The sequence below is a fragment of the Salvia splendens genome, chromosome 1 (assembly GCF_004379255.2).
Source record: "Salvia splendens isolate huo1 chromosome 1, SspV2, whole genome shotgun sequence".
NCBI classification, from domain to species: Eukaryota; Viridiplantae; Streptophyta; class Magnoliopsida; order Lamiales; family Lamiaceae; genus Salvia; species Salvia splendens.
Genome location: NC_056032.1, coordinates 33572021 through 33596057, shown reverse-complemented (window position 1 = coordinate 33596057; position 24037 = coordinate 33572021). Strand labels below are relative to the sequence as shown.

Here is a 24037-nt window from a genome sequence, read left to right as displayed (position 1 = left end):
TTGAGGTCGTTCTTACTGTCCACCGTGAGTCCGCCGTAAAAGATCGAGTAGATCTCCTTTTCTCCCAGCTTGTGGTTGGGGCATGCTTGAAGCAGCCCTTGAAATCTGTCCCAGTACTGGCCGAGGGGCTCGTTGTACTCTTGTCTGGCCTCTGTAATCTCCCTTTTCAGGGCACTTGTCTTTGATGCTGGGAAGAAACGGTCGAGGAATATCATGCGGAATTCCGCCCAAGTCTTGATGGATCCCTCTGGTAGCCTTGACAGCCGTACTCCTGCGTCCCCTTTCAAAACGAAGGGGATAGCCTTGAGCCTGTAATCTTCAGACGTGGATCCAGCCGTTATGGGCTGAATATCGCAGTATCGGCAGAACTCCTCCAGAAAGGCGTACGGACATTCCTTCGAGAGACCGTAGAAGTGGGTCAAGATGGCCAACACTCCTGATTTGATAGCGATGGTCCGCATCCCAGGAGTGGCGGCAATGGCATGTGTGGGCTCCTTCTCATCATGAGCGTGCAAAGAGCCGATTCCCGAGTCGTCGATGACAACGGCCATCTCTGCTTCTGTTTGCTTTGGTGGTGGTGGTAGTGGGTTTTGCTCAGCTGCTGCTGCTGCCTCTAAAGCTGCTCTGTAACGAGTGGTAACTACGCCGGCTTCCTGGACTCTCCAACGATTGTTAGTTCTTCTATATATCAAAGGATGATTCTAGTAATCGCCTTGGTGGTACTTTCTCATCAACAGCAGGAAAAATAAATAAGAAAAGAAAGAAATAAACTATTTACTCCTACACACTACACACAAACATAAAGTAACACCATGCTTCCTCGGCAACAGCGCCATTTTGGCGGGCTCGAAAACGCGCGGATTAAGATTGGATCAAGTTATATGGAGGATAACTGAATCGGTTGGACCAGTTAGCAAATTGTCATTGCCACTTAATCGAATCAATCCTCGAACCGAAACACGCCAAAGATAATATTTATAACTCCCGATTTCGCACTACTTTAACAGTAAAGCGGCAAGTTCGGGGTCGATCCCACAGAGAAGTTGGTGTGTCGAGTGTGTGAGTAGTGAACAGGGGGGTTGGCTGCTGCCACGCTTTAACTTGGGAGTTTTAACTACGGTTTTTATCTAGGCATAATTTAAACTAGCTAGCTTGATCAACGGAAATTTAAACACTGGGTCAAGTAAATTGCAGGTAATAACAGAAAAGTAAATGCGCGATTTAAAAGAGAGAATAACTTCGATTAAACTAAGATACGATTACAGCGTGAAAATAAACTAAGCTAACACTTCGAAAATAAAGAAAGCGGTAAACTGAGAAGAATCTCAGCAGGAAACTTAAGTTACGCCGACAGAAATGGTTATTCTGCAGCGCTCCCTTCGGTCGCCCTTTTAACTACACTATCTAAGCTAAACTAGAGATCTGAACTAAACTAAGCTAAGAGAGCAGAACTAAGATAAACTAAGCTAGAGAGCTGAACTAAGCTAAACTAAGCTAAACTAGGCGGAAAGTAAAGTCTCGGATACTTTCTTGTGGTGGCGCAGCCTCTATTTATAAGCTCGATTCGGCCTCCAGCTGGATAACGATCTTGACAGGGAATATTCACTCATACAGAGGATGAACGACTCATTGATTGCTATGTGCTCTTTCTTCTAGAATAACGACGCTTTTGGATAACAAATTTCTGATCGGTTCGTCCTGGCGTCTTCACAAGCTGGAATGTGTCCCCTTCTAGAACGTCGTCCTGGGTAACAGAATGGTGCGCCACATCCAGCTCATTTCCTCACGTTTTCCTTCTAGAAACCAGCGGTCCCCACTTTAACTGCTTGACCTCGCCCCTTGATCAACTCCCCCCGATTTTTTGCCTTTTTCGCCTTTTGTACGTGCTTGATCAGTTCGGCCTTGCTGCCTTGGACAAGTAGCATTTTTGTACATTTTAACACTTGTTTGCGCGATAAACCGATCAAGTAGTATATGTTTTACCCCCAAAACCGATGCATGAAATGAGCCTTATCAATAATCCTGCCCAAGTCCTCCAAGAATGTGGAGCACTTGTTCGGCTTCCGAGATTCTACAGCCCACTGAACCAAGCTGTAATAATGGAGTGCTCATTTCAGTTGGAAGAAGAAGAGAAGAAGAAGGAAGCTCGGCTTTGAGCTCGGCTTTGAGTTCGGCTTTGAGCCGAGAAGACAGTTGGTCTTGAGCCGAGAAGCAAAGGAGTTCGGTTTGTGTACCGAGAAAGGAGTTCGGTTTGTGAACCGAGAAGGGAGCTCGGTTGTGAGCCGAAGAGAGTGCTCGGTTGTGAGCCGAAAAGAAAGTTCGGTCTTGAGTCAAGAATAGAGTTCGTCTTGAGCCGAAAAAGAAGAAGCAACAGTTCGGTCTTGAACCGAGGAGGAAGTTCGGCCTAGAGAAACTAGCCGTTGGTGCAGCAGTTAGTTAGCCGAGATGTAGCAGTTATTCTTCTTGCTTTCTTGATTCTTCTTGTAGTTAGTTAGTAGCAGTTGCTACTTGATTGTAGAGCTTTAAATAGCTCAAAACCATGTACGTAGTTAGTAGTGAAAATCAATAAAGAGTTTTCAAGTTTTCTCTCCAAGATTACCATCTTCGATACTCTAAGTGTGAGTGTGTGTTCTTCTGCATTGTGAGTTATCATACAACTGTGAGTGTGTGTGTGATTCACCTGAGTGTGTGAAAGTCTTGTGCGTATTGAATCCCAACAAGTGGCGCCGTCTGTGGGAAGGGGATATTGAAGCTGATTTGCAGAGGATCAAACGGTTTCAGAGATGGCAGCAAGGCTTGATGCAGAAAAGTTCACAGGCAAGAATGATTATAGCCTGTGGAAGATGAAGATGAAGGCGGTCTTGATTCAACAAGGCTTGGCCGCAGTTCTTGCAAATACAGAAGAGAAAGGAAAGGCTCCAATGCTTGATGATAAAGCTCAGGCAAAGATGGAGGAGATGCAGCTCAAGGCACATTCTGCAGTGATTCTGTGCCTTGGAGATAAGGTCTTGAGGGAAGTTCAAGAAGCCAAGACTGCGGTGGAGATCTTGAACAGGTTAGATGAAGTTTACCTGGCAAAATCTTTGGCTAACCGGCTGTATCTCAAGAAGAGGCTCTATGCCTATAGTTTTTCTGGTGAAAAATCTATCATAGAGCAGTTGGAGGAGTTCAATAAGATCATTGATGATCTGGGCTCTGTGGATGTTAAAATTTCAGATGAAGACAAGGCCATTCTTACATTGAATGCCTTGCCTAGCTCGTATGACCAGTTGAGTGATGCAATTATCTATGGCAGAGATAAGCCTATCACCTATGCAGAAGTCTACTCGGCCTTGATGGCTAAGGAACTCCAGAAGACTACCAGCAGAAGCTCTGCAAGCTCCAATGTTCAAGCAGCAGAGGCCTTGAATGTGAAGAAGTTCAAAAAGCAGAACTTCAAGAAAAAGTTTGAGGGCTCTAAACCCTCAAGTTCTGATGCTCAGAAGGAAACCAGAGTGATGAATCTGCGAATTTTTGATGTTAGTGAATGCAGGAAAAACGCAGATCACGACACAGAGAATTTACGTGGTTCGATTTACTGAGGTAAATCTACGTCCACGGGAAGAAAAGAAGGCAGAGTTGTATTGCTTGATCTGTTTTCTACAGCTAACAATACAGACTTGCTATTTGCTATTTTCTCTCTAGAGAGCTTAACAGAAGTTAACAGAAGAAAATTATCTATCTGACCTAGGTTCTATTTATACATTGAACCAAGATCGTGGCATGCAGCATTTATTAGGTAGTGGATGTCGTGGAGGTCGTGGCGACCTTGCATGGGTCCACTATCCTGCATGAGTTAATGACTGCTTGACACCACTAAATAGATCGTCGGTGTAGCGGAGGTGGAAACCTTGCATGAGTCCACTATTTCCTAGTTCGGTCGAATACTGAGACCGGACTGCTGAATTATTGCCGAGCAGCTTTTGCCGATCTGAGAGTAGAGCTTGATGCCGACCTGAGAGCAGAGTTTGATTGGTTGGCTTTTACCGAGCTGTAGGATGGGGCCGAACTCTTTGGTTGTGCCGAACTGAACTCTGATACTCTTTAGTCATGCCGAACTGATACTCTTTCTTGGGCTTTAGACTGATGGGCTTTGCTGCTGTTGGGCTTGTTTAGTACATACTCCATCACTACCCCCCCCGAAAAGTGAAGTGAATCACTTCGGCATTCTGGATAAAGGTACGGGGTAAGTTGATGTTTGTCCTCGGTCTGATGAAGTGAACGCTTCTTTGACCGGACTTGGCTTTGGTCTGATGAAATAAACATCTTTGACCGGACTCGTCTTTGGGCTGATGAAATAAACATCTTTGACCGGACTCGTCTTTGGTCCTAATTTGGCGAGTTTTATCGCTCGGATCGGACTTTCCGTTGTCCTAATTTGGGGATCGGACTTTCCCTTGTCCTAATTCGGCGAGTTTTATCGCGTGGATCGGACTTTCCCTTGTCCTAATTCAGGCAAGTTTTATCGCGAGAATCGGACTTTCGTTGCAGTTCGTTTCAGACGAAGTGCTTGATTTTTAAGCCGAATTGTGGTCTTGTATCCTCTTTAGAAGCTTGGACTTCACAATCGTTGGCTTGTTGCAGCTCGTTTCAGACGAACTGCTTGTTTAAGCTGAATTGTGGTCTTGTATCTTCTGTAGAAGCTTTGACTCACAATCGTTGGCTTGTTGCAGCTCGTTTCAGACGAACTGCTTGTTTAAGCTGAATTGTGGTCTTGTATCTTCTGTAGAAGCTTTGACTCACAATCGTGTGCTTGTATATGTTCTAAGAAGGGGATCAGCCTTCGAAGAACAAGATACCTCAGTAACATTTGTAAGAGACGACACGCACATAGACAGACAAAACGCATATAGACAAATAAAAAGCACATAGAGACAGAGACCAAGCAAACCAAATAAAGCACATTGACCGAACAGGACTCAAGACTGACTGACCGGACTGTCTCTTACAAATGGAACTTTTTGAGGTTGGAAATGTGCCATGTTCGGGGTACCTGTTCTCCTGACATGTGAGCCAATTTGTAAGACCCTTTGCCGAGGACTTCTGACACCCGATACGGACCTTCCCATGTGGGTTCGAGTTTGCCCAGCTTTTCTGCTCGGCTTACTTCGTTGTTTCTCAAGATGAGATCTCCCACTTGAAATTGCAGCTTCTTCACCCTTTGGTTGTAATACCGGGCTACTTGCTCCTTGTACTTGGCTGCTTTTATGCATGCCAATTCTCTTCTTTCTTCGGCAAGATCTAGCTCGGCTCTCAGTCCGTCGTCATTCATTTCTGAGGAGAAATTTAGAGTTCGGGGACTGGGTACGCCGATCTCCACCGGAATCACGGCTTCAGTGCCGTATACCAGACTGTACGGAGTTTCACCGTTGGAGGTTGTGGGTGTAGTTCGGTAGGACCATAGGACTTGAGGGAGATTTTCTACCCATTGTCCTTTGGCTTGTTCTAACCGAGCTTTTAACCCTTTCACCAGGATACGATTTGTTACCTCCGTTTGTCCGTTTGCTTGTGGATGAGAGACCGAAGTGAACCGCTGTTGAATATTCAGCTCTTGGCACCAATTCTTGAACATCTTGTCGGTGAACTGAGTCCCGTTATCCGAGATGAGGATGTGGGGTATGCCAAATCGGCACACTATGTTCTTCCAGACGAAATCCAATGCCTTCGAGCTCGTTATCGTAGCTAATGGTTCAGCTTCCACCCACTTCGTAAAGTAGTCCACGGCAACGATTAGGAATTTCATTTGCCGAGGAGCTTGAGGAAGTGGTCCCACTATGTCTATGCCCCATTGCATGAAAGGCCAAGGGCTCTGCATAGTGGATAGATCGGTTTGCGGCATCCTTGGGATATTTGCATGGATTTGGCACTTCGGGCAGGTCTTGACGAGCTGCACTGCTTCTTGTACCAAGGTTGGCCAATAATATCCCCATCTTAGAACTTTTTTAGCTAAAGCTCTAGCTCCGATGTGGCTGCCGCACGATCCTTCATGAACTTCTCTGAGGATGTAGTCCGTCTCTTCTGGTCCTACGCACCGCAATAACGGCTGGAGGTAAGACTTTCTAAAGAGGACTCCTTCATGAAGTTCGTACCGAAGTGCTTGGCACGTGATCTTCCGAGCTTCTCTCTTATCCTCGGGCAATTGTCCTTGATCCAGATACTGCAAGATCGGCGTCATCCAGTTCGGCGAGCTGGATACTGAATGTACCTCGGCTTCATCAATGCTTCGATGCATTAATTCTTCCGCCTTTGAGCTCGGATCTGAGGCCAACTTACTTAAGGTATCTGCTCGGCTATTTTCCGCTCTGGGAACGCGGATTATCCGAAAATAGGAGAAACTTCGGCTGATGCTTTGCGCTTTGTCCAAATACTTCTTCATTCTCTCGTCACGAGCTTCACTTGTACCCAACATGTGATTTACTATGACTTGTGAATCACAATGGACTTTGAGAGATTTGACGAGCAGACTTTGCGCTAACTGGAGTCCGGCCAGGAGGGCTTCGTACTCGGCTTCATTATTAGTAGTGGGGAATAGGAACCGAAGTGAGTAGGTTACCTCGTGTCCGTCGGGAGCGACGAGTAAAATACCAGCTCCACTTCCCATCTTGTTTGAAGCTCCATCTACGAATCCGCTCCAGCAGTCTGGCGGCTCTACTTCGGATTCCAAGGGCTGTGCTAGTTCGGCATTGGCAGACTTTTTCTGTTCGGCAATGACAGGGATTGCTTGATCGAACTTGGCTTCTGTAAGAAAATCTGCCAAGGCTTGTCCCTTGATGGCTTTCCGAGGTAGGTACTCGATTGAGTGTTCTCCCAGCTCTATGGCCCATTTGGCGATTCTGCCTGATGCTTCTGGCTTGGTCAAAACTTGCCGAAGAGGCAGATCGGTTAAGACGCATACCTTGTGAGCATAGAAGTATGGCCGCAGTCTCCTTGCTGCATTTACTAACGCCAGAGCAATTTTTTCCAGAGGTTGATACCTTGTTTCTGGACCTCTTAATGCTCGGCTTGTAAAGTAGATGGGAAACTGCTTTAGGCCTTCTTCTCGTACAAGCACCACGCTGATGGTTTGATCTGATGCCGCTAAGTATAAGAATATTACTTCGGCTTCGGTTGGAGCAGAGAGAATAGGAAGCTCGGCTAGATAACTTTTGAGCTCGTCAAAGGCCTTTTTCTGCTCGGCTCCCCACTCGAACTTTGGTGCCTTTTTCAACACCTTGAAGAACGGCAGTTGCTTTTCGGCTGCTTGGGAAAGGAATCGATTCAGTGCGGCTAGACATCCGGTTAGCCTTTGCACGTCATGTATGGACTTCGGCATTGCCATGTTCTGAACGACTTGAACTTTTGAAGGGTTTGCCTTGAGTCCGTCCTTTGAAACCCAACAACCCAGAAACTTTCCCGAATCTACCAAAAAGGTACACTTTTGGGGATTAAGTTTGAGGTTGGCTTTCTTGAGCACGTTGAGAGTGGACTTGAGGTTGTGCTCGTACTCCGAAGTGCTTTTGCTTTTGACGACTATATCGTCAACATACACTTCGACCTCCTTTCCAATCAGGTGCCGAAAAAGCTTGTCTACCATCCTTTGATAAGTGGCTCCGGCATTCTTTAAACCGAATGGCATCTTTTTATAAGCGAAAATGCCGAAATCGGTAATGAAAGCTATTTTCGGAGCGTCACTCTCATCCATCAATACTTGGTGATATCCTTTGTATAAATCAAGAAAACAGAAAATTTCGAAGCCGATCAAAGCTTCTACTTTTTTATCTATATTCGGAAGGGGATAGCAATCTTTAGGACAGTGCTTGTTTAGATCGGTAAAATCTATGCACATCCGCCATCCTCCTTCTTTTTTCTTGATCATCACAGGATTGGCCACCCAGGAAGGATATTTCACCTCGAATAGTACATCCGCTTTTAGTAATTGGCGGACTTCGTCATGGATGACTTGGCTTCTTTCTGCCGCAAAGAGTCTTTGCTTCTGTTTTACTGGCCGGATTGAAGGATCAATATTTAACCGATGAGTGATTACCTCGGGGGGCACTCCGGTCATGTCCAACGGAGACCATGCAAAGACATCTTTGTACTCCTTGAGGAGCTGAATGGTCTTTTCCCGGAGTAGAGGCGTTCCTGCGAAGCCGATCTTGACCGTTCTGGATGGATCATCTTCGTATAACTGAACGGTCATTGAGTTCGGCTCTGAAGTGACTTCGGTCATCTCGCTTGCCTTTGACTCCGGTTGCTGTGATTGCTACGCTTGATGGTGCCGAACTGATTGCTCGGCACTTTTAAGCGCAATCTGCAGACATTCTTTTGCTCTCTTTTGATCACCTCGGATGACCGCTATCCCGCCTTTAGTGGGGATCTTGATGGTGAGGTGATAAGTAGAGCAAACGGCCCGAACTGTGTTGAGCCAGTCTCTCCCCAGGATGATGTTGTACGGGGACCGAGCTTTCACCACAAAGAACTCGATCATCGTATTGGAGCTTGTAGGCGCTTTTCCCACCGTGATCGGAAGGCTGATAATACCTTCAGGGCGGGTGTCCTCCTGGGCGAAACTTTTCAGAGGAAGTGGAGCCGGACTGAGCCGAGCTGGATCCACTTCCATTTTATCGAAACATTCTTTAAAAAGAATGCTGACTGACGCTCCTGTATCCACAAATACTCTGTGGATCAGTTTGTTTGCCACTCCGGCGTGAATGACAATAGCGTCTTGGTGAGGAGAGATGGCTGGGACGGGATCGGCATCTGAAAATGTAATCACTTCGTCTTTCTTCAGCCTTTTATGTGTTGGCTCCTCTTGATTGGAACCTCTGCGTTCTGCTTTTAGGGACGACTTAGTCTTCCCGGCAGGGAGAGCATCAATAGTCTGGATTACTCCATCATATTGCGGCTCGTCGTCGTCTTCGGAATCCTCATGCTTTTTCGGATCCTGAGGATTGCAGTTCGCACCTCTCTGCCTTTTGTTCTTTTTCGGCTGCTTGCTTTGGTATTTTTTTAACGTTCCTGTTTTCACAAGAACATCAATACCTGCAGCCAAATCTCGGCACTCCTCGGTATCGTGACCGTGGGTTTGATGGAAGGAGCAATATTGATCTTGAGGTCGCCGTGCGGCTGATTTCGTCATCCGCTTTGGTCTTTCGAACATATCGGAATGTAGTTCGAAAATTTCCGCTCTTGACTTGTTCAGCGGTACGAACTGAGCGGGCGGCTTCTCGGGATTGAGACGGGGTCCCAATCTGTCTTGCACCGGAGCCTTTTGAATTCTTTCAAATGGAGTCCGGCGAGGATGCCCCCGATCGCTATGATCGGGCTTCCTTCTGTCTTCTCGGGACGATGAGCTGTCTAACGACCGTTTGCGACGGTCTGCCTCATCGGCCCGGGAGTACTGGTCCGCAATGTCCCACATTTCCTGAGCTGTCTGCGGACCGCACTCAACGAGCTTCCTGTAGAGAGCTCCGGGCAGGATTCCATTTTGGAATGCCGAGATGATAAGCAGATCGTTGAGATCGTCTACTTGCAGGCATTCCTTGTGGAATCTTGTCATAAAGTCGCTGATTTTTTCGTCGCGACCTTGACGAATGGAAAGCAGCTGAGCCGAAGTGATCCGGGCTTCCGCTTTCTGAAAGAACCTCCGGTGGAAAGCATCCATTAGATCTCGGTAGGATCTAATGCTGCCTTGAGGAAGGCTGTCGAACCACCTTCTGGCGTTCCCAATGAGCAGCTCGGGGAACAGCTTGCACATATGGACCTCATTGAGACCCTGGTTCGCCATATTATATTGATAGCGTCCCAAGAAGTCATGAGGATCCTCTAGCCCGTCATAAGTCATTGACGGTGTCCGGTAGTTCCGCGGCAAAGGAGTTCGGATGATGTCGTCTGAGAACGGAGTCTTTAATGCTCCGTACATGGCGAACCCGACATCTCTTCGGTACGGAGGAGATGAAGTTCTCCTGTGGTTCCGGTACCGAGGAGGAACAGGAACATGTCGGGGTTGAGGATTCTTTCTCCTGGAAGACACGTCACTACTGCGGTAGTGACTTTCATGTCTGGATGAGGAGGGAGAATCCGCCGTTGTCTTCTCCGGCTGTTGGCTCTTCTGCAGGAAGGTTAAGAACTCCTCCTGCTTCTCGGCCAAGAACAGCTTGACAGCTTCATTTAAATCGGGCTGCTGGGAAGACTCGGTGCGATGACTCCTGGAGTGGCTTGTTCCTCCTTCGTGAGAACCGGAGGTAGATGTCTCCCGAGGCCGTTTTTCAGACCTGCGAGCTGGACTAGCTTCCTCACGGTGATCACGAACGGTATTACGGGTGGTATGTGATCTGGTATGCATTTTTTTGGGGTGGAAAAAGGGTCAAAAATTCGCTTTATCACAAATTTGGTTCTCTGTTTCCCACAGACGGCGCCAGTGATGAATCTGCGAATTTTTGATGTTAGTGAATGCAGGAAAAACGCAGATCACGACACAGAGAATTTACGTGGTTCGATTTACTGAGGTAAATCTACGTCCACGGGAAGAAAAGAAGGCAGAGTTGTATTGCTTGATCTGTTTTCTACAGCTAACAATACAGACTTGCTATTTGCTATTTTCTCTCTAGAGAGCTTAACAGAAGTTAACAGAAGAAAATTATCTATCTGACCTAGGTTCTATTTATACATTGAACCAAGATCGTGGCATGCAGCATTTATTAGGTAGTGGATGTCGTGGAGGTCGTGGCGACCTTGCATGGGTCCACTATCCTGCATGAGTTAATGACTGCTTGACACCACTAAATAGATCGTCGGTGTAGCGGAGGTGGAAACCTTGCATGAGTCCACTATTTCCTAGTTCGGTCGAATACTGAGACCGGACTGCTGAATTATTGCCGAGCAGCTTTTGCCGATCTGAGAGTAGAGCTTGATGCCGACCTGAGAGCAGAGTTTGATTGGTTGGCTTTTACCGAGCTGTAGGATGGGGCCGAACTCTTTGGTTGTGCCGAACTGAACTCTGATACTCTTTAGTCATGCCGAACTGATACTCTTTCTTGGGCTTTAGACTGATGGGCTTTGCTGCTGTTGGGCTTGTTTAGTACATACTCCATCACAGAGCATGTTTTTGGTGCAAGAAACCAGGGCACTTGAAGAAGGACTGCCATGCCTGGAAGAGAAAACTAGCCTCTGAGGGCCACAACACTTCTGATTGTGTAGAGAGTACTGATCCCCCTGCTCAACTCATGAATGTAAGTGATAATGGGATCAGTCACAGGTGGATAATGGACTCAGGGTGCAGCTTCCATATGTGCCCCAACAAATCTTGGTTTCATGATCTTCAGGAAGCATCAGGGACTGTAGTTCTTGGAAATAACCATGTGTGTCAGATCAAAGGGATAGGGAAAGTGAAGCTAAGTTTGCAAGATGGCTCTATAAAGATCCTAACTGGGGTGAGGTATATTCCGGAAGTGAAAAGAAATCTCATCTCATTGGGAATGCTGGAGGAGAAAGGGTTCACCATATTGATGAGTCAGGGAAAGATGCTTGTGAAATCTGGGAATGCAGTGATGATGGAGGCTGACAGAGAGCACATTCTCTATTATCTGAAGGCTAAGGCTGTTGATGGAGAAAGCAATGCAGTGTCAGATGATTCCATAATGCTATGGCACAAGAGATTGGGCCATCCAGCAGAAGGAAGCTTGAAAGAACTCATCAAGAAGGGCCTGATCTCTGGAGATTTCAACAAGATGGACCCCTGTGAGCAGTGTATACTTGGAAAAGCAAAGAAGGCACCCTATCCTACAGGTATTCACTCTTCTACAGCCCCATTAGACTACATACACAGTGATCTCTGGGGCCCTTCACCTGTAAGCTCAATTGGTGGTGGGAAATACTACCTTGCTATTATTGATGACTACACTAGGAAACTGTGGGTGTATATACTAAAAGAAAAATCAGAGACATTCACAAAATTCAAGATATGGTGTAAAGAGGTGGAGCTAGAGAAGGGAAGGAGTGTTAAATGCCTAAGAACTGACAATGGCTTGGAATTCCTGTCTACTGAGTTTGATCTGTTTTGCAAAGAGAAGGGTATGAAGAGGCACCGCACTGTTCCTGGTAACCCCCAGCAAAATGGTGTTGTGGAGAGGATGAATAGGACTATCCTAGAGAGAGTAAGGTGCTTGTTACTCAGTTCTGGTCTGAGCAACAGATTTTGGGGAGAGGCTGTGTATACAGCAGCCTATCTCATAAATAAGTGTCCATCTACTGCCCTTAAGTCTGAGACTCCTGATTACATGTGGTATGGAGCCCATAGTGACTACTCAAAATACAAGGTGTTTGGGTGTGCAGCCTATGCTCATGCTAGGCAAAGTAAGCTTGAGGCTAGGGCTCTAAAATGCATATTGCTGGGGTATCAGAGGGGTGTTAAGGGGTATAGGCTCTGGTGCATTGAGCCTGGTAGGCAGAAGGTGGTGGTGAGTAGGGATGTTGTGTTCTTGGAGGATCAGATGCCATACTTAAAAAGGAAGCTGGACTCCAATGAAGTTGAGAGTGATTTTCTCAAGGTGGAGCCAGTGGGACTTTGCCAAGGAGCAGGTGGAGCCTCTGACTCAGAAAGTGAGTCTGAACCAGAGGATGATGGTGCTCTAGCTCGAGGTAGAAAAATTGATGAGCCTACAGCAGATTCTGCCAGAGAGTACCAGATAGCAAGAGATAGAGGCAGAAGAAATACAAGACCACCTGAAAGGTTTTCTGATGTGGTCTACTATGCACTTTGTGCTGCTGAGGGCATTGATATTGCAGATCCTCTCACATATAAAGAAGCCATGAAGAGTAAAGACAGAGAAAGGTGGATTGAAGCCATGAATGAGGAAATGGAATCTTTACTCAAGAACAAAACATGGATTTTGGTGGATAAATCCAGACTGACTACAGATGGAAAAGAAAGGAGGCTGATCAGTTGTAAGTGGTTGTTTAAGAAAAAGATTGAGACCACTGATAAAGATAGAATCAGATTCAAGGCAAGGCTGGTGGCTAGGGGCTTCACACAGCAAGAAGGAATTGATTTCAATGAAGTATTTGCTCCAGTTGTTAAGCACACTTCGATTAGGATCTTGTTGGCAGTTGTGAACCAGCTAGACTGGGAGCTACAACAGCTTGATGTGAAGACAGCCTTCCTCAATGGGGATCTAGAGGAGACTATCTTTATGGAACAGCCAGAGGGCTATGTGAAGACTGGAGAAGAAGGCAAGGTGTGCCTGCTACAGAAAAGTCTTTATGGACTTAAGCAAAGTCCTAGACAGTGGAATAAGAAGTTTGATGCACAGATGAAGAAGATTGGCTTCTCCAAATCAGAATATGATGATTGTATTTACATCAAGAAGGCAGGCAGGACTCCCATTGCCTACCTATTACTCTATGTGGATGATATGCTACTTGCAGGCCCTTCTATGACAGAAATTCAGAAAGTTAAACAAGATCTGAAGTCGAGCTTTGAAATGAAGGATCTAGGAGAGTCAAGGAAGATCCTAGGCATACATATTCAGAGAGATAGAGGCTGCAAGAAGCTGTGGATGCTGCAAACTGATTATATTGACAAAGTTATGCAGAGATTCAGAATGGAGAATGCTAAACCTGCCTCAACACCCTTGTCCCAGAGTTTCAGATTATCAAAGGAACAAGCTCCTAAAACTAAGCAAGAGACTGATGAGATGGAGGCTATCCCTTATGCTAGTGTTGTTGGGAGTATCATGTACACTATGATTTGTACAAGACCAGATCTTGCTCATGCTATCTCAGTGACTAGCAGATACATGGCAGACCCGGGGAAGGAGCATTGGAATGCTCTTAAATGGATATTGAGGTACATGAAGTCAACTAAGGACTGGGGGATTGTGTTCAATGGCTGGGAAGGTAGATCTGAGGAGGTTGTGCAGGGGTATTGTGATGCAGACTATGCTGCAAATCTGGACACCAGAAAGTCTCAAACAGGTTATTTGTTCACCATGTTTGGAACTGTGATCAGTTGGAAATCAGGTCTGCAGAGTGTAGTTGCTCTCTCAACTACAGAATCAGAGTATATAGCTCTCACTGCAGCTGTACAGGAGAGCTTTTGGATCCAGGGAGTAATTTCTGATTTTGGTTTTGACCAAGAAACAATGGTGATTCATTGTGACAGCAGCTCAGCTATATGCTTGGCTAAACATCCGGGTTTCCATGAAAGGAGCAAGCATATAGACATAAAGTTGCACTTTATTAGAGATGAGATTGAAAGGGGAAGGGTGAAGGTGGTTAAGATTAACACCTTGCACAATCCGGCAGATATGCTAACTAAATCTCTAAGTAGAGACAAGTTTGATCATTGCAAGAAGTTGATCAATGTTTGTGCGAGAACTGAGATGAGCCCTCAGGTGGAGAATTGTAATAATGGAGTGCTCATTTCAGTTGGAAGAAGAAGAGAAGAAGAAGGAAGCTCGGCTTTGAGCTCGGCTTTGAGTTCGGCTTTGAGCCGAGAAGACAGTTGGTCTTGAGCCGAGAAGCAAAGGAGTTCGGTTTGTGTACCGAGAAAGGAGTTCGGTTTGTGAACCGAGAAGGGAGCTCGGTTGTGAGCCGAAGAGAGTGCTCGGTTGTGAGCCGAAAAGAAAGTTCGGTCTTGAGTCAAGAATAGAGTTCGTCTTGAGCCGAAAAAGAAGAAGCAACAGTTCGGTCTTGAACCGAGGAGGAAGTTCGGCCTAGAGAAACTAGCCGTTGGTGCAGCAGTTAGTTAGCCGAGATGTAGCAGTTATTCTTCTTGCTTTCTTGATTCTTCTTGTAGTTAGTTAGTAGCAGTTGCTACTTGATTGTAGAGCTTTAAATAGCTCAAAACCATGTACGTAGTTAGTAGTGAAAATCAATAAAGAGTTTTCAAGTTTTCTCTCCAAGATTACCATCTTCGATACTCTAAGTGTGAGTGTGTGTTCTTCTGCATTGTGAGTTATCATACAACTGTGAGTGTGTGTGTGATTCACCTGAGTGTGTGAAAGTCTTGTGCGTATTGAATCCCAACACAAGCAAATCAAAATATGTTCTCATCTTGCCTAGATAGTCAGTCATTGACATTCCATCTTTCTTCAAATTCTGCTTTCGTTGTCAATATTGCATCACCTTAGCCGTGGAGCGGCTTGCAAAGTTTATCTCTAGAGCAAACCATATGTCTCTAGCAGATCTTAGACCTACTACCAAGGTTAGAGCATTTTCGGATAAGGAAGACAAGAGCCATCCAACCACTCTCCTATCTTGTCTTTGCCAACTTATGTAAGCTGGATTTGAAACCATAGACTCTCCATCTCGGTTTGGAATCGATTATGGAGGGGGATCAGTGTCCCCTGTGATAAATCCTTCAAGGCCGTACCCATACACCGCAACATCAATTTGTTGCTGCCACATAAGAAAATATCCATCAGTTAGTTTAACCGAGATGGGGGGCAACTGAGAGAAGATTGGTGGCAGTGTTGCCACCGGAATAGTTTCATTGGCTTCTGCCATTTTTGAGTAGTAAAGGAAAAAGAACAAAAGGATCAAGAGCCTGGATCAGTGAGATCCTGCTTTGATACCATGAAAGAAAGGTGCGGAAGCTATGGAGACACACAGACTAGAGATATATTTGGAGAGAGAGAGCTCAAATTGGCATTTTTCATTGCTTCAAATGTAACCAGATGCAATACATATGTACTACATTCCAACGACCTAAAACATTGTACTAATCTACTTTAACAAACTCTGCAAGTCATGTTTCCTCTTTAAACCGCGCAACACCACGTCGCGCCAAGTACACATGTGGTCCTCCATCTTAGCTGGCTTGTCGGCGGTTTCAACACGTGCGAGGTTGATCATTGGGTCCTTTTGTGCCGCATACTCTTTCCTCTTCTTTATCTCATTCTCAGCTTCAGCTCTCGTGGAGTTCATGGTTGTTCTGGTTTGCGCACAATGTATTGTAGCTTGATCAGCTTGACGGTCCAGTGACTTGAAATCACGGATCGCGGCTTGTTGATCAACTCGGCAGGTGGCGGCTTGATCAACTCGGTTAGCAGCGACTTGATCAACTTTGTTATCTTTTTCAACTTGATCAACTTGGCATGCAACGGCTTGACCCATAGCTTGATCAACTTGGCATGCAGCGGCTTGACCAATAGCTTGATCAACTTGGCATGCAGCGGCTTGATCAACTTTGTTATCTCTTCCAAACTGTGAGTGTGTGTATATAATGTGTGACTAGTATGTGCGCGCATGCATATGCAATGTGTGTATATAAATGTGAGTGCGCGCTTGTGTGTTGTCTAAATGTATGTAGTGTGTGTATTGTTTGAATGTAGGGGCGCTATGTGTGTATGCAATATGTATATGTGCGTGTTCGCAATGTGTGAAAGCATCTAATTTAAAACTATTTGAATTTCCAAATAGTTAGTACTTCACATATGGAATTACGTTGTAGAAATGAAAATTTTGGATCTTAATTTTATTCTAAAGTTAAATATATAAAGTTTCAAGCCCTCAATTTTGTGGTGCAAATGAAACCTAAGTACTATAGAAGTTGTGATGCAATCATTCATAAATCTATAGTAGTACTAGTATATGGGACTACGGTAGAACTAATCTGCATCGAGAAACTAAAAAAAAAGAGATAAAACTCATGGTTATCACTTATCAGCGGTTTTGTAGCAAAATTGGAAAACTACATTAAATCCTTATGACGGTGAATAAAATAGTGTTAAAAGTGTACTATTTCTCTCTGATTTTCTTAGTTACTGCGAAGACTGCGCCGGCGACGGCAAGGACGATCCCAGAAATGATGATCGTCTTCTTAAAGTTGTGCAGCGCATCCTCAGTCTCCTGCTCTTTTCTTTCAGCCAATTGTTTTTGCTCTTGCTCTTGCTGCACATCATTCATCATTCATATATATTCTTACCTTAAAATTACGAATAAATATAATAGTGGTCACCTACCTTATTTTGGTCGACGGCGGAGGAAACCGAATCCACCTCAAATTCCTTGTTGCTGCCCGGATGCAACTCTTTCTCTAAGTCGGCCGCCGGAAATGGTTCCCTCGAACTTGTCATTCTCATTAATTTCTTGCTTTCAATTCAATACAGATCATGTATGGCTTCTTTTCAACTAACAAATGTAACCAAATCCACCCCACCAATTGTGGATCGCACACTCTTTTCCATTCTTTATTTTCCGTTCAACTTCCCTACAAAATAGTTATTTGTGTAACTAACCATAACTTTCTATCATGACATTCTAGTACACCAACATTTTTCCATTTTTATATATGGCCGGCTATTGGTTCTAAATATGACAAACTGTAGCCGGAATTTAGTAAATTTGATCGCAAAAATCATGAACTTATATAGCTTTCCACTATTTGAGATATGGATTTTAAAATTGGAGTAATAGACAAATTTGCTATATCACTTTCTCTTATTTTTTACAATATTATAATTTTCAATTAAATCAATAAACTAAAACAGTTTATAGATTCTAATTATGATATTAGAGATTATTCTTAGAGTAAATAATTAGCTTTGAGTATTTAAAGATAAAAATATTATAGAAAATAAAATAAAATAAAATAAAATATTAAACAAAAATAGGGGTTGCTGTGATTTCTAAGAGCATCTCCAATAGAGATAGGCCAGCCATAGCTTAGCCACAAACTCCACCTGCCACATCATCAGCACTAAAAACTCCTTCTGTCACATCATCAGGACAAGCAACTGGACAACCAATAGGTCAGTGATAGCCTAGCCACAATAAATAAAATTATAAAAAATAAATAATTAACAATCACACAAAATACGGAATTAAATTTACAACACAGATACGGGAAAATTCAATAATAATATTAAAATTAAAAAAAATACAAATTTTAAAAAAAACTCCTCCTCCACACACGAGCCCCCCCCCCCCCCCCCCCCCCCCCGCCTTCGCCGCTATCCGGGACCCCCAAATCTGCGGCATCTCAGCCCCCCAACTGTGTCGCGGCGGCATTCAAATCGGCCCGCATACTCACGAGCATTGAGTGAAGAAAACTCTTCTCCTCGGGGTTAGTTGCCGCCTTCCAGTAAGCTAGGATCTTGTACATCTGAGCCCGCGTTTGTTGAAGCGCGAAGAAGGCGAGCTCGGCTATCGACCTGCCAACAGAGGGGGATGCCGACTGGACCTCCTGGGACCCCTGGCGAGTCCGTTGCGCCTGCCTTTGACCAATCGGGCGAGGTCGTCGGAACCGCCGCTCGCTGCTTCTTCGGCCAACCAGCATCGACACCTGCCCGAAACTTCTCGGAGTCCATCAGCACCTCATAGCAGTTCCAGTAGGTGAACTCCTTATAAAGCCAGGGCACGGGGAAGGCTTTCTCCGCTATCCTCCTGCAGTCCTCGTCAGTTTGGCCACTAGTCTGCATGCGGAGGGCGTTGGTGTACAAGCCCGAAAATCAGGAGACTGCAGCCCAAATTCGGTCCCAGCCCTTCCAGCACTCCTCCCCGCTACGTGGCCTCCCCTCCGGGCAAAATGCCTTGTAGGCTGCTGCTATTTTAGCCCACAAGTTGACGATCCTCTAATTGTTCGAGGCGAGGGGATCATCGCAAACACTCACCCACGCCTTGGACAGCACGACGTTCTCTGCATCCGTCCACTTCCTCCGTGCCGGGCTCTCGTCATCAACCGGCTGCGACGACTCGCCGACCACCCTCTTGCCCTTGCCCTTCTTCTTCTTTGGCGCGCCCCGACCCCGCCATACTCCCCCCGTTTGAACGGGAGTGTCCGCATCCCTGAGATCTATCCCCAACTCCTCTAAGGAAAAAGTATCACACCCAGTGAACTGCGTCTCCGATGGGGTCGATGTGTGCGAAGAAGCAGTAAAAAAATCAAAATTGGGGCGATAGACGTTGTCCCCCCTGGCTTCCCCTGCATCCCCGGCTGCCACCCCGGCATCATCTGCATCCCGGGTGCCCAACCCGGCATCATCTGCATCCCGGGTATCCCCTGCCTGCCCGGCATCGCCGGTCCGCCCTGCATCCCTTGCCATCCCGGCATACTACCCCCGGATGCCATCTCGGGCATCATCTGTTGCCAAGGGTACATGTTGTAGTACCCGGCCATCGGACCTCATCCACTTCCCACGGGTACCGTGGGAGTTTGAGACTCGCTCGTCACTAGAGTAGACTCGTTGTTGTGCTCCATTTCGCGTTGTTGCTCTTGTACAAAAATTAAGATAGAGAGAAAACTCGTTTAAACAAGTGATGCGAATGAAAATGACGTGCAAATCGCGTATATATAATGTTTCGAAAATTAAATAAAAAAAATAAAAAATCGGCTGGCCGATCGGGAGCCTGCAATGGCGGCCAGCCGATCGGCGAGCGCATCGGCCAACGCCCGGGAATCGGCGTGCGCTCGCCGTTTTTCTCGCCGATTTGGCGGTTGCCTGGTGCAATGGTTCGACGAGCGGACCGGCCCGCGCCGAGAATCAGCTAGCCGGTCCGCTCGCCGCCACTGTGGATGCTCTAATGCAGAGGATTCCTCCTCCAGGCAATGAGTAGGCAGAGCTTGCTGCTATGTTTCAAGACTCCGCAACCCACTGAAACCTCTTCCTCCGCCGCGAGCGGGGCCAAATGGAACACGCAGCTGCGACAGCTCTCTAAGAATGGGCAATACAAACATGCCCTGCTTCTCTACCGCCAAATGCTCCGCTCCGGCGCCACTCCCAACACCTTCACCTTCCCCTTCATCCTCAAGTCCTTTGCTGCGCTCTCCATCCATCTCACCGGAAAACAGCTCCACTGCCACGTCGTCAAATCCGGCTGCCTTCTTGAACCCTTCGTCCAAACGGCTCTCATTTCCATGAACAGTAAGTTCCGCTTGTTTCATGATGCGCGCAAGGTGTTCGACGAAATTGCTGACTCAGCCAGACTAACTGTCTGCTACAATTCTTTAATGTCTGGATTCATTCAGAAAAGTCTCTCACATGCTTTGCTTCTCCTCCTCGAGATGAGGGCTAAATGCGTTCCGTTGAACACAGTCACCATCTTGGGGCTTGTCCCCGGTTGCACGATTCCACTGCACTTGAATCTCGGGAGCTCATTGCAATGCTTGGTTATGAAATTAGGTTTCATCTCACATCACGATGTTGCGAATTGCTTCTTGTCTATGTACTCGCGTTGTGAGTCGATCGAGTCTTCAAGGAGGCTGTTTGATAAAATTCCTGAGAGGAGTTTGATCACTTGAAACGCCATGATATCCGGTTACTCACAGAATGGACTTTGTGCCGAGGTATTGGATCTTTTCCGTGATATGCAGTGCTCTGGAGTTCACCCCGATGAGGTGACTCTTGTTGGCGTACTATCGTCCTGTGCCAACCTTGGCGAGCAGAGAATCGGCCTTGAGGTGGAAGAGATGATAAAAGTTAGTGGTTTCGAATCCAATCCGTTTCTGAGGAATTCGTTGATCAGCATGTATGCTAGGTGCGGTAATCTGGTGAGGGCGCGTGCAAATTTTGATGCCATGGCTGAGAAGACTCTGGTGTCGTGGACAGCCATCATAGGTGGCTATGGAATGCATGGACACGGAGAGGTTGCTGTGGAGCTATTTGATCAGATGATCAAGGAAGGCATTCGGCCAGATAAGACCGTCTTTGTCTGCGTTCTGACCGCGTGCAGTCATGCAGGGCTGACGGAGAAGGGATTGGGTTATTTCTACTCGATGCAGGACGTTTACAGATTGATTCTTCTTTCAGTGCACTACTAATGCGTGGTGGATCTTTTGGGTCGAGCAGGTTGGTTGGGAGAAGCGCTAAATACACTAGCTAGTCGATGCCACTGCAGCCAGATGGTCCCGTTTGGGGTGCCCTACTAGGTGCTTGCAAGATTCATAAGAATGTTGAGTTGGCGGAGTTGGCCTTCAACAAGGTTGTTGAGCTTGAGCCTACGAATATCGGTTACTACGTTTTGCAATCGAATATTTACTCGGAAGCGGGTGACTTGGAAGGTGTGGCGAGGGTTCGAGTGATGATGAGAGAAAGAGGGCTGAAGAAGGATCCTGGTTATAGCTATGTTGAGTACAAAGGGGAGAATCATCTGTTTGTGGCTGGTGACAAACGTCATCCGCAGTCAAAAGAGATCTACGGCACGTTGAAGAGGTTGGAGAATCTAGCAAAGCAAGGCGGTGAAGGGGAGAATTCGGGTGTGCATAGCGAGAGGCTAGCGATAGCGTTTGCACTTTTGAACATGAGTTCAACAAAGGAAATTCTTGTTATTAAGAACTTGAGGATATGTGGAGATTGTCACAGGTTTGTAAAAGCAGTTAGCAAATTTGTAGATTGTCGGTTTATAATTAGAGATGCGACGCTGTTCCACCATTTCGATGGTGGCTCTTGCTCTTGTAAAGACTACTGGTGAAGTTATGCTATTCACAACATGGATACACTTTGATTTGGTTATAAAATGACATTTAACTGAATAATAGTCCATATATAAATTACATTACAAATTTGAAATCCATCCCGAAGAGTGTGGAAAAGGCAAGCAGTGAAGGATATTAGTAGAATAAGATGTATGGAAGTAGGGTTCATCGCCATGCTTCCCTCGGCCCTGTGCATGAATTTGCACGCCTAAACACGTTCGCTTGTTTGTTTCTGTCACCTGCACTTGCGGCCTGGTAAATCTCTGATTGACTAGTGTTTCTCTTTGCTCCTTTCTTCAAACTTCTTGGCTGCAATCTCGGTTGGTTTCTTCCGCCTTCAACTTCAACGCTGCTGCTGCTGTTGCTTAGCATATCACCAAAATGGCCTTTTCCTTTTCCATCTTCCTCCTCCCGTATTTCACTTTCGCCTTTGTTCTTGTGATGCATCACCGAACCACATTCCACCACAGAGTCCTCCTTCCTCTGTCTCAGGGTTTTGACAATCAGAGTCTTGAGGAAGTTGATGACTTGGACGGCGTACATCAACGCTGTCATAGGATCAGACATCTGCAACAGTTAAAGCAGCCTCATTAGTAGAGTGAGTAATTCTTATTGTTTGTTTTCAGTTTTCAGCATTAAGTTACCTGAGTCATATTTGGAGCAAAAACCATTGCGATGTTTCGTGCATTCATCTTGTTGAGATGCTCTAACTCAGCAACGTCGCTCATCAGATTGATCACCCAATCCAGCAACGCTGCTTCTGTAGGCGGAAGGAGGCTAACAAGGTGAGCGCACACTTCCTCCGACTGCGCCTGCATCACCTGCTCCGCCTCCACACAATCCAGCACCCCTTTCGGAAGCTCTCTGAACCAAGCCTATACACACAATACAAATACAATCAATTAACTTTCATCACTTCACATCTTATCTTCACTTTTTACCATTCTAAACAAAACTACCTTGATGAGACCTGCTAAACAGTGAACGTCGATGTCATCTGGGATCAATCCATTGTTTAGCTGTTCCCTCACATACTCTTCCTGTCCATTTTCTGGATTGATTCGGAAGATTCCTTCAGACTCGAGGCCTCTCTGTGTGTAGAGGCGCCGTTGCATCATGAGTAGGATGGTAGGCACACAGTTGCCTTTTCCATCGGAAGATAGCTGCATCGACTCTGTTGAAACTCCAAACACTCGAGTACTACCAACATCAAGTTCAAGATGATAGTCAGGAATGAAGAACAACTTCACTGACTGATCTATTTTGGAAAAAATGGAGTATCACCTTTCATATGCAATCAAGGCCATATGACTAGCTTTTTCAAAGAAAGCAATATTTCATGAAAAAGAAATGAAATGCAAAAACAATTTGAACAAAAGTTCAAGACTTTTTGGTACTAGTATAACTTGCTTTCCTCATACAATTTGATAAGTCTACATTCAAAAGAATTTAGCCGTTATGCTACTAAATATGTCTACACCCAAAACTGAGAATAAAATTAAAACAAGAATTCCTCCAAGAAACACAACAGGGAGCTGACCTGGCACTAGGAGGCCTTCTAGGAAGCTGAGGTTCAAACTCAACAGGGAGGCCAAGAAAGCCATTAAACCTATCAAAGGTGACATGAGCAACATGCCTAACATTGGTAGGGCCACCAATCTCCATTATCGCATGTTCTTGAATTCCACTCCTGCTTCTGCACCCAGCCAATGATTTCCTAAAAACACTCAAGAAAACAGCTAAAACAGGCAGCTCATCATCCCCTTCTTCTCCTATTTCACAACCCCTGCTGTAAAAATCAGCATTGACAACATTCTGTTGTGAGGTGGAGGGCAGCTGTTGAGATGGGGAATGTACTATCTCTGTCATATTTCCTCCTTTAAAACGGTTATGAAGCTTGTGTGTGTTTCAAGATTTTGATGGGGGGTTTTTGATGGAGGGAAAAATATTCAATAGGGAATTGTTTGGTGGATTAATTAGTGTCCTATTTTTGTGTAAAAATTGCAGGTTAATGATTATGAGGTTAGTGGTTGATGGTGTTAGAACAAGACAAGAATTTTGAGAGAGAGAAATTCTACTGTTTTGTTGAGTAGAAGTAAAGTTTCTGTGGAATGGTGGGACTTGTTCATCATCATTTATAACATTTCCTCATGCTTTATTTACACTTTATTTTTCATGCAATAACCTGTATATTTTTGTGATATTAAAGGCGGTGATTGGGTTCTATTATAGGTCTATAATTAACCAAAGATATATGGAGCCATCAACAAGCACCAAAAAGAAAGCAATGGGGAAATAGATATAAAAATGAAATTTGAAACCTAAACCCCAGTAAGTATTGGCACTCCAGTATATCAAACGAGTGTAATTAATGAGCTCTCCTTTTGAAGTTAAATTCATTTATTACACCATTGGCATTTGGTCTCACTTTTTAAAGGTAAATTAAAAGATATATGATTAACTGTTTAAAATAAATTCTAATATCAACAAAATTTAAAATGACAGGGTATCTTAGTTGGATCCACTTTGTTCAAATGAATTATTGCAAGTTAACCTAATATTTGTCTTAACTAAGTCAGTGGCTTCTCCTACATTCAACAATTA

The 24037-nt window shown here is 45.3% G+C and overlaps 1 protein-coding gene and 1 pseudogene across 1 annotated transcript; one reads left to right on the top strand and one right to left on the bottom strand.

Moving 5' to 3' along the window:
• Positions 1-19567: 19567 nt before the first annotated feature.
• Positions 19568-21429, top strand: LOC121747732 (annotated as a pseudogene).
• Positions 21430-21462: 33 nt separating this feature from the next.
• On the bottom strand, positions 21463-23517 carry LOC121747742 (rho GTPase-activating protein 5-like). The gene is made up of 4 exons (XM_042141843.1): positions 22974-23517; positions 22393-22633; positions 22078-22308; positions 21463-22000 (listed from the first exon to the last, which is right to left on the bottom strand). The coding sequence occupies exons 1-4, from the start codon at positions 23300-23302 to the stop codon at positions 21599-21601; spliced, it is 1203 nt and encodes a 400-aa protein (XP_041997777.1). The 5' UTR covers positions 23303-23517; the 3' UTR covers positions 21463-21598.
• Positions 23518-24037: the final 520 nt, after the last annotated feature.

What these genes read in the sequence shown, in the direction of transcription:
- LOC121747742 (XM_042141843.1), bottom strand. Translation starts at nt 23,302, where the DNA reads ATGACAGAGATAGTACATTCCCCATCTCAACAGCTGCCCTCCACCTCA. An exon ending in GTTTAGCAGGTCTCATCAAG is followed by an intron (nt 22,309 to 22,392) that starts GTAGTTTTGTTT and finishes TTGTGTGTATAG; the next exon opens with GCTTGGTTCAGAGAGCTTCC. An exon ending in TTGCTCCAAATATGACTCAG is followed by an intron (nt 22,001 to 22,077) that starts GTAACTTAATGC and finishes TAACTGTTGCAG; the next exon opens with ATGTCTGATCCTATGACAGC.